At 28.6% G+C, this 11,216-nt stretch overlaps 1 protein-coding gene across 1 annotated transcript; it reads right to left on the reverse strand.

Moving 5' to 3' along the window:
• Positions 1–1,529: 1,529 nt before the first annotated feature.
• LOC106784361 lies at positions 1,530–10,274 on the reverse strand. Its single transcript, XM_014743807.1, is given in 16 exon segments — positions 1,530–1,718; positions 1,792–1,905; positions 1,980–2,267; positions 2,363–2,691; positions 2,892–3,267; positions 3,330–3,505; positions 3,610–3,796; positions 3,915–3,969; positions 4,126–4,399; positions 5,276–5,364; positions 5,436–5,622; positions 7,234–7,417; positions 7,530–7,637; positions 7,731–7,836; positions 7,910–7,969; positions 10,237–10,274. Coding segments are annotated over 16 exon segments (2,760 nt in total).
• Between the last annotated feature and the right edge of the window lie 942 nt (positions 10,275–11,216).

An 11,216-nucleotide genomic window follows, 5' to 3' on the forward strand; every position in this document is an offset into this window, starting at 1 on the left:
TCTAGACCAGAATACCCCCTTAAAGGTATTAAGGTCAACTTTTAAAAATGCGCGCTACACGCGCGTACTATATTTGAAGTTAATTATAAATAAAAAAGAGAGCTCCCTTAAAGATTATTTTCTTATATAGATATATTATTACGGAGTAACAAATAATAGAAAAATCTAAAATACAATAAAATACAAATAGATATCAAAAAATAATAAAATACAAAAATAATACATAGAATGTAACTTATTGTATAATACAATGCCAAAATTTAATTGTGAAACATTATCCAATTTATTTGTTGATCGCATACAATTAAATTTAAATAAAGAAATATTCAAACGTAGTATTTTTTGTAACTGTTTACACGACATGCAAGTAAAATAATTAAAAAAATAATAATTTTTAAACGTGTCCTGAATATGAAATTTTTCACAGCCTTATCGTATCTTTGTATTCTATGATCAGGTACTTATGTCGTAACAATATCATGTTTATTGATTTTCTTTGGAGATAACGAATTTGTAATTATTACTTATAATTAATTTAACTACTCCTGAGAGAAAATTATAATATAGTTCTATATATTATGTATCGAATAATACGTAAGACATTACTTAAACAAAATAAATTAATTTTAAAAATACGAATATATATAGTGTTACTGTTGAACTAATTTAAGTATGCATCGTATACAAGATAGATGCAGTTTTAAAAAATATCAAAATATAAACCATAAAATATATGCAATATGTATTTGTGCTGTAAATCACATAATTTAATTTTACTTAATTTTACTTAATTTTACTTTAAATTTTACAACCAATATTAAAACATATTTTTTTTAATAATTGTGAAATACGTAATTATATCGAAAATATTTATGCGTAAAAGTGACTATTACTTTGAAGTCATATCTATAGACAGGCCCTTGTAATTAGCGTTTAGAAAGATTAATATAAAGTATAAAAACAATTACTATCGTCATTGTTTTACGAAAAGATGGAAAAATCATATTATCATATTATACTAAAGTTAAAAGTATATACTTAATATCTTGTAAAAATATAGTTTCGTAATATGTACAGAAGTATTAACTAAGAATCAGAGATTACATTATAAATTCGTTTTCATATCATCACCGACAACATAATATATTATTATTATTATTATTATTATTATTATTGTTATTATTATTATTATTATTATTATTATTATTATTATTATTATTATTATTATTAAAATTTAGAAAATCACATATCTAATAATCACCGAGTAGTTCTTTAATAGCTTTTGAAAATTTGCTATTATTTTCTTATCGTTATTTTAAAATAATCGTTTCTCTTGTCCATAATTAAATTCTTCTGTCCAGCTGAAAAACTGTAATTTTTTTTATATATATTTGTATTTTAAAACTGATAAAGCTAAATATACTTTATCTTCAATGTGATTGTAAAGTACTTAAGAAGATACGAAACATCAAGGGTGAAACTATTAACGCGAATAGAAAAATGAATTAACTTTTTCTCTCTCTTTTTTTTTAGGAATCCAAATCTGGTAGAGCACAATTGGTATAACTGCTGCTGTTTTTAGTGACGTTGTTGCTGTTGCTGTTGTTGTGGTTGTAAATGTCCCGCGTATCATTGAAGTGGATATCAGGTGATGAGCTACCTTTACCAATAAGAGGATTCTTTGATTTCATGAATTTGTTTCTGCGCGGACTGCAAACCTATATATATAGGAGGAATATTTTCTTTTTCATAATTCTTATGGCATTGTATGCTCTGATGATAGCGTTTTACTTGAAGAGAGAAGCAGTTTTGATCAATATTTTCCGTAACCGGCCTATCTACCGATGATGGAGACATCAATCCATTGTCTACGCGATTGCAAGTGTCTTGATTCTTATCCAATTTCTTTGAATAAAGAATCAGAATATAAATATTAGTCATTTTGTGTAACGATTGTATCTAAAAAAGAAAATACTCACAAATTTTCGGTTTTCCATAAATTTCATAACGCCGTCATTTTCTCCACTGATTACATCTATTTCAAATTTTTTTCCAAGTATTTTTACTTCCTTTTTACGCACATTGTTTAAGTTATTATCGCGCATACTTAAGGATGCTTTCGAATTTTTTAAAAGACCCTCGTAAGGAGAGAACATTTTTAGATCTTGAAACTGTGCTCCTATTGATTCTTGACCATGATTTTTTGGTCCTAAAATTTTCACCTAGCAAAAATTTGGATAAAGTTTTGAAACTGGTGACAAAGTATAGTTTTTTTCCAAAGTTCTACCCAAAAACATGTCATGTGAAATTAAAATTTTTGTTTTAATTATTATTATTTAAATATTTATTTGTTCTTTCTTACCTTCGTATTAGCTTGATTTTCTGAATCAAGAATTTTTATTTCTGGATGATTGAAGGGTATCATTCCAGTATTGTGATCATTTTCATCGAATGGTAATTTCATTTTTGAATCACATTCTGCATGATCATATATAGTATTGTTAATAATAATCATATCTTCTGATATACTTTGATTAGGCTTAAGGAGAGGTAAGGTATTATTTATCATGGATGTAGATGAATGATCCTTATATAAAAACGAGGTACTCGTGTCTCTTGACAATCCAGGAATATCATTCTTATGGTTAAGAATATTCACAAAATCGTGATGATTTGACATTACATCTAAATCTAAACGTTGAAAATAAATGTACCGTATAAATATACCGATAAGTATGACAATGGACTAAGTGAGCAAATTTTAAATATTAATTTTGATTTATTCTGTAATATTTGCAATAATAAAATAAATCATAAAATAAAATTGTTTACTTTTTTAACTTAATCCACTATCATAATTAATTATTTTAAAATATAATATTTATATTAACCTTCGTCGCGCGCGTCGTGTTGCGTAATATTGATACTATTATGATCAATACCCAAAGATTTAGAACAAAGAATAAAATCATCAATCTTGGGTTGTGGTAAAAAGTTATGATCGTTCATAAAACGTTCATCGAGACATCTGGTTTCCAAAATATTGATTTCCTTATCCTCTAATATCTCAATCGAATCCATCGGCAATTGCTTCCGCGATGAATTAGAATTTAAAGCCGTAATCTGATTATTTGTATCGCTCATGATTATATCATTATTGCTATGTAAATTTACAGCATTGATAGCGTCCGATTCTTCGCTATTAAACATTGTCATCTCATGCGAATTGTGCACCATAAGATTGCGAGCTTCATTACTCGTCATTAACTGTGGAGTTAAGTTTGTATTCAATATTTTTGTAGTAATTAAATAATTTTTAAAAATATTACCTCGTAACCACCATCTTCAGTTGCACGAATAAATTGTATCCCACCTTGTACAGCAAGATCTAATAATTCATTATACTCATCGGTCGAAGAAATTGTAGATGGATCAAACGAACGGTGTGATTCACCTCCGATATGATCCGAATATATAAATTGACCGTCTAATGATGTAGATACACCTAACATTTTGTAATAAACACGAATAGAAATAAACTTACATGTAATAATATAATTATATATTATTATTATTCGAGATATAATATATATTATAAATGTAAAATACCTTGATGAGATTCGGATCCAGAATCAATAGTAAAACGTGATTTTCCATCGGGTTCGACTTTTTGAATGACAGAATTTACAATAGGCACACGTATTTGTATAGATTTTATATTATCCAGATTTCTAGTTCCAATAGAATTAGTTCTCTCAGTTGTTTTTATATTATCGCTACTTGTCGAAGAAACGTTCTATAAAAAAATATGTATGAACTTTGGATACGCGTTAAAAAATATTTTTATTAATTTTTTTTTATATATATAATATTTTGTTGTAATTAAAAAATATGTATATGCTTTTATTTCTAACCTCCAGCATTTTATTCCCTTCTTCACCGGGCAATTGTACTATTCTGACATTTTTACTACAATGAAATAATTAAATATAAGTTAGAAATACTTTTACATATGCTTACGTAAATAATACCAAACAATTAAATTATACAAAATATATAAATAACAAGTTTATTATAAATTACTTGAATAATTCATTTGAATTTATATAAGAGATTTTTACATACTTTTTAATAATATTCTGATTATTTGATCCGGCCAGCGGACAAACTGGCTGCCGATATTTAATCCCATGTTTGTATTCCTCGTGCGATCTCAATGAAAATCTTCTTGGAAATTCCTTGGCACAAATTGTACACGTATATTGCATTTTTTCAGCATGCGCGTGTGCCTTTACTTTATGACACACTAAATTCGACATTTGATTAAAACCTTTCCCGCAAATGTCGCATTTGTATGGCCTCTCGTTCGTATGTGTGAAAACGTGATTTCTTAGATTACCTGAACAATATATTAATATAATTTGGATATAATTAATTAAACACAATGACAAAAATATTTACTACTGAAGGTTTATACTATTTTTTATTTAAATAATTTTCGTACAAGTAAATTTCTAACACCAATAATAAACATTACTCTTTATTTGCAATTTAATATACCGTCACCATTTTTATTGCAAATGTATTTACATAAAACATGCGTATTTAAAAAAAAATAAAATTTATATTTCACTCTGATATCACAAATATATACAGAAAATATTATAAATACCTTTAAATTAAATTTGTTGGTGTGAAATAATCCTGTATATTATATAGTAAAACTAAAAAAAAATTATTTTACATTTTATGTACTTTTGTAATAATAATTTAGTCGCCCAGAAACCAATGGGGTTGTCCATTCTTTTTATATATTTTCTGATGTTTGTAAATTTTAATAAGATAAGTAATATTATTCTTTTTAGTTATTAAAGGATTTACTCGTTGCTTTGTTTTTTCTATCTTTTTCAACTGCCAAAAAGTGAAAGTCCTAAAGTTTTTAAAATGCTGTCACTGTCCTAATAAATACTTACGTTTTTATTTGCACATCCTGTATATAGCTTGTTTTGTTGCAGAGCTTACCCTTTGAAAAAAAAAAAACTTTATATACTTTTCTAATCAAATTCAGAAACCAAAAATTTTTAAAATATATTACAAAACATTAATTTCCTCAATTTTCATTTTCTAGACTTAACCGCATTGGCTTCTAAGTAACTCAATTAACAAATATAACTTTTATTGAGCTTTCATTCCCTAAAGAAGTTTAAATTTTTATATTGATAATTATAATTTTTAAAAAATTAATTATTAAGTGTTTTAATTAAATTACGACTACCTTTTTGATGAAATCCTTTCCCACATATATGACACTTGTGCGGCTTGTGTTCAGAATGAGTTTTCCTATGCGAGATTAGCGTAGATACTCTAAAATAAAAAACAGACTTACTTATTTATTAATTCATTGATTATTCCATTTTCTGCTCACTTCGTCGTACCTATTAAATGTTTTTTTGCAAAATTCACAGACGTACGGTCTCGCGTCGCTATGAATGGCTTTGTGTTGACTTAAAGTTGACAATTGACGAAAAGCTTTACCACAAATTTCGCATTTAAAATTTCTTTCGTCGGTATGAGTTGGTAAATGCCGCATCAATGTATATTGATGACGAAATTCTTTAGCACCTATAATTTGATAAATAATTTAATATATAAAAATAAAAAATAGAATCTTTCTTGTTATCTGTCCGTCATTTTTTCGGTATGCCATTTTTTTTATACAAAAAATAATCAAAATATGTATGTGGAGTTAATCGATACAAATATTTAAATTGTATATTTTACTGTCAAAGCCGGAAATCAGGCATTACTAGTAAATCCTCGGCATTACTATGAATGTGAAGAAGCATATTAAATACAAATTCTAATCTTCTAAGAGCATAATAAATACAAATTTTATTTTCAATAGAATGCTTTATCTTCCGATACGATAAAGAACAAAAGATACAGATTTTTTGTAGATATCTCTACGAATATCTGTCTAAATATAATATATTCTTCACTTACTATAATATCAGTAGGCCCTATATAATAACACACCGGTATAGAATAAGTTACAATTCCTACAAGTGCGCACAGTCTTATAAACCCGCACACAAGAATTCACGGAGCAGTCAAGGTGTTTAATAAGTTAAAAAAATATTTGTTTTTTGGTATGTGCTCTTCGAATGATTTTTAATAAAATGCAGGTATAAAACATTTCATTCTAAACCCGCTTATCTTCCGATACGATAAAGAACAAAAAATACAGATTTTCCGTTATAGCGACACGACAGTCTCAGCAACCCCCACCATGTTCGTTTGTGTGTGTGTGTTATGGGAGCGATTAGCGGGTTGTTTGTTGGGGGAGGGGGGGACTGTGCTCAAGGATGTATTCTTTTCAACGTTGTTTAATGTTCGATTGTTGATTTATGTTCGATGCCTAGGAAAAATCGGAAGAATTTTTCAATTTCCGACTTCGTCTGAAGGCTCTTCACATTCATAGTAATGCCGAGGATTTACTAGTAATGCCTGATTCCCGGCTTTGACGATAACATATATAATACACGTAAAATTCAATAGAACAATTATTATACAGGGTGATTCACTAACTCTTGCCACCAAGATAGCTCCGAAAATATAATAGTAGCAGAGAAGTTTATAGAATAAAAATTGCATGAAAAATTCGGGAGTATAATATGACGTCAGTATTTTTTTGCTAGGTTTAGTCGCTTCCGAGATTTAAGGGTCAAGTTTGTCTTTTCAGCATTAACTTTTGTCTTGTCAACATTAAGGTATTTGAAGGTCAACGAAGGTCAAGTTTGGCGAACCATCCAGCCACGATACAACTCCTCCGCGTCGTGCTTACGTCAGGGTTGCGTCATCCTTTAGGTGTTTGACAAAGGATGGAACAGACATGGTCCGAATAATTTTTATTTGTTATTGTCAAGTTTTGTATTTCATGTTGCATATCGTCGGATTCGCCACGACAGCCGCTATCAGAAAATAAGTACCAAAACATAGCATTCCATTTGAAAAAGTAAACTTGACCATTAAATATCAGAAGCGACTAAACCTAGTAAAAAAAAACTGACATCATATTATACTCCTGAATTTTTCATGCAACTTTTCTGCTATTGTACTTTCGGAGCTATCTTGGTGGCAAAAGTTAGTGAATCACCCAGTATTACAAAAATAATGGCAGACAATTAATAAAAATCTCAAAAATAAAAAATAAAAATAATTAATAACACATACAAATTCCGCATTCCCAAATTTTGATCGTTTTCCCATCGCGTTTTATACGTTTGACGAAATGTAGTCTTGATCTAATATCATCTTTATCGATTAAACGAGTCGTAGAAGAAGATGGACCGTCAGTTATCGGATGTGAGTAAACGACAACGTTATTATCGTTCGTAGGAATGCATTGTTCTAAAATCTATCAAAAATTCATCTTATTTAATTCATATTCAATTTGTTAGTTTCAATATTGAAAAATAATGAAAAATAATGAAAAATATATTTTATTTATTTATCGTTGAACTTCTTACTTTATAATTTAAAGCATCCTTTCCAAGAAGTTTGCTGACTGTACTCTCAACTTTAATGACCTCAGTGTCAATATTTGTATCCAAATTCATTGAGTTATGTAAATCACCCTTTAAAAAATAATTTATTAATTGATATTACTGGAAACTAGAAGAGGAAAATTAAATTTTAAACAATTTTAATTGATGAATGATATAATTTACTTGAATTAATTGATGATCGTTCGAAGATGGTGCGCTAGGAATAATTTGAACATTCTCTGTTACAATATTATCTTTAGGTTCTTCTTTTACAAATACCTCGTATACACTGAAACAATATATTGAAATAAATATTTATCAATATTAATAAAAGATAATAAAAAGATTCAAAAAATAATCACCTGATTACTTCATCTGGAACTGTGCGAGAAAATTGTACTTCGTTTTCTTCGTATTGCGTACTTCCAACGCAATCCAAAAGAGAATCTCCAAAATTATTTGTTTCATCTATCAAAAAAGAAAATACAAAAAGAAAAAACTACATCAAATTAATCGATTTACAAATGCAATAAAAGAAGAATCGCAATACCACAAAAACTTGTTGACGAAAAAGATATTAAAAATAATAAGATCAAAATTAATTTTCGGTACTTCATCGTGGGTATGTTCCCGTCCAAGTTGAAAATGCCGAGATTCACCGAAATGTTTAAGCATTGCCTGCAATGCCAAGCGTTTTTAGACAATGTAGGAAACAGTAGAGTTGTTATGGACTTTTCCTAGGCATTGTACATAATATTGTACTTAGGTATTCTATAGAATACCAAATGCTATTTAGGCAATATTGAGAAGAATATATTATCGGGCACATGTGCGCGCGCGCACACACACTCGATCATGGGGAGAGCATAGTAAAAAATTAATTTTTTTTTATTAAACACCTTGATTGCTACGCGAGTTTTCGGGTGCGGGTTTTCGAGACTGTACGTGCCACTATACTATACGCATCTTTATAAACTGAAACTTAATCAATGCAAGTTTCTTATTATGCAGGGCCCACTGTTCCTTATTGTATTAGAAGGTTATTACATTTAGACCGATATTCATAGAGATTACCATGGAAAATCTGTATCTTTTGTTCCTTATTATATCGGAAGATAAGCGGGTTTAGATTGAAATGTTTCATATCTGCTTTCTTACTTTACCGGTTTCTCATTTGTCATTCTAAACAATATTTAGGAAATGTGAGAAATATGAATACATTTTCTACATTGCCGGGTTTTTTCTTGCCTAGGCATTTTGGTGAATCTCGAATTTCCCATTTGGACGGTAACAGGGACAACATAACAGAATCAGCTTTTTGTAGATTGAAGATTGTAATCAAATACTTTTACGCACTTGCGGAATTACTAATCTTTCTCTACCAACTATTTCCGCTAGAAGCTTGCTTTATTCATTCAAAAGAAAAATAATCAAGTATTAATGCACATATCCACAATAATTTTTTTTGTATCTCCCTTTGTTACATGCGTGTATTACCAAATAATGCCGGTACTTGGAAAAAAAATAATATTTTCACACACTATAGGCTTTCTCAAATAACAACGCGACTGCGAGTGCGAACTACACAATTAAAACCTCGCATTCACATTTACATCAACTATGCATATACACGTGAACGAGCAAATAAAATGTCACACATACTAATTACTGTGTATTCCGTCTTTCTCCGCTCTGTAACAATAAGACGACAAAAAATCCAAACCAGTTCGGATATTACTATTCGTATATCGAAGTTCCTTCTTTCATTCCATAGGATTACATCAAAGAATACTTCAATGTTATATGTTATCTCTATCCTATTGAAATCAATTTGTGAACTGAAAATTACTTTGTAATATATTTTTATATATGTAATTATATTTCTACGAAATGAAAGTCTGAAATATATATATCACCAGCTCGTGTTAATTAAATAATTAAAATAATTTCAAAATACTTCTAAAAATAGTACAGAATTATTAATTTTGATTATGTTGCAAATTCCTTAATCATAATCCAAAAAAATGTTAAAAATTAATAGGAATTTCATGAGCACACATTTAATTAAAAATAAAGAACTTGTACCCTTTTCTCTTTGCGTTATTGATTTTGAAATAATTTAAATTTGTACAATTGTTATATGCATGTTAATCAATACGGAATAATATTATTCAAAAACATAAAAAATAAATAGAAATAATAAAAATATTCAAATCTTCAACTACCGGTGTACGAGAAATGATCGATTATTGGGGAAATTTGAATTAAATATAAAATTTAATCCTGTGTTTTTTGATTGTAATCTGATAAAAAAAAATTAAAGAGAAATAAATAAATATTTAAAATAATAAATGTAGCACCGATGAAAGATCTGATCTTCAATATTAAAAATTGAATATTCATGAATTGTTTTTGTGTATAATCACGGAAAATGAAGTGTTACGCATGTATCTCATCGATAATTAGCATTCGGAAAGACAATCTACGAACTGTAGGGATCAGTAGAAGGGCGATATTTGGTAGATGGACTTTTTTTTATTCTATCGATGATATTAAATAAACAAAAGCCGCCATTATCAGAGCTGATCGCGCTTCAAGCGCGTTACGATCGCTTGACTTTTTTTAAACAAAAGTCTTTAATAGGAACTTATTAAATCATAAATAAATCAAAATAAATATCTAAAATTACTCACAATTATACGTTTGTAGCAGGTTGTTATCGGACATCTTTTTAACGTCAGATTTTTGTCTAAAACTATTCGTTTTGCACGTGGACGTTTATATCGCGGTTGTATTCGCATCGACCGCCACTAAGAAAACGTATGTAAATGGCATTAAACTGATGGACTAGTATAAAACGCCTCTCAGCGGATTCATTTGTAATTATTATCTTTCAATATCGAAAATCGACGTTCACTGCATATTATATATCGAACAATAGCAGTAATTTAAATAAATTAATCTAATAAACAAATGAATTACCGTCTATGATAATTATCGTTTGACGTGATTCTTTTATTTCCCTTTTCTCTTTCTATTCTCATTGATTAAATTTTAGTTACAATTACATAAAGAATTGATTTCGCAGATTTTAATCATTATATAATACACGAATTATTTATAATATTAAGGGGGGTAGGGTTAATTCGGTCGAAAAATGGCATATTTTTATGAATTTTTTTTGAAGAAACGGTTAATATAAATGATGTCATTCTAATGGGGTATTGTTAAATCACATTTCAAGAATACTCTGTGAAATTTTCGTGAAAAAATATAAAGATTTGAGCTAGTGGCAGCAACTTTTGTCAGGCGCCGCGGAAAAACGCGTTTTGCGGTGAACATCAAAACTCAAAACTGGATTATCAAAAACAAAAAAACCTAAGCGATTCTGTGTTAGTCGAGAAAAATATTTTTTTTTTGTATTTTTGGTGGCATTCTAAAGTCAAAAACCCAATTTTCGACCAAAACACCAACATAAAAAATACTTAAAATTAAAAAAAGAAAAAGACTCGACAGCGTTACCTCGCTTAATATGTGTAGAAAAAGTGTGCAAAAAATCAAATCGATCGGTTTAATAGATTTTGAGTGACAGTGTCCATCGACTTTTAAAAAGCAAGTTGTGAGAAAATCGATTTAAAGTTTGACATTGAGAAATTTCAAAATTCATCA

This window comes from Polistes canadensis, unplaced genomic scaffold, assembly GCF_001313835.1.
Source record: "Polistes canadensis isolate GaletaPanama2010 unplaced genomic scaffold, ASM131383v1 scaffold_34, whole genome shotgun sequence".
Taxonomy (NCBI): Eukaryota; Metazoa; Arthropoda; class Insecta; order Hymenoptera; family Vespidae; genus Polistes; species Polistes canadensis.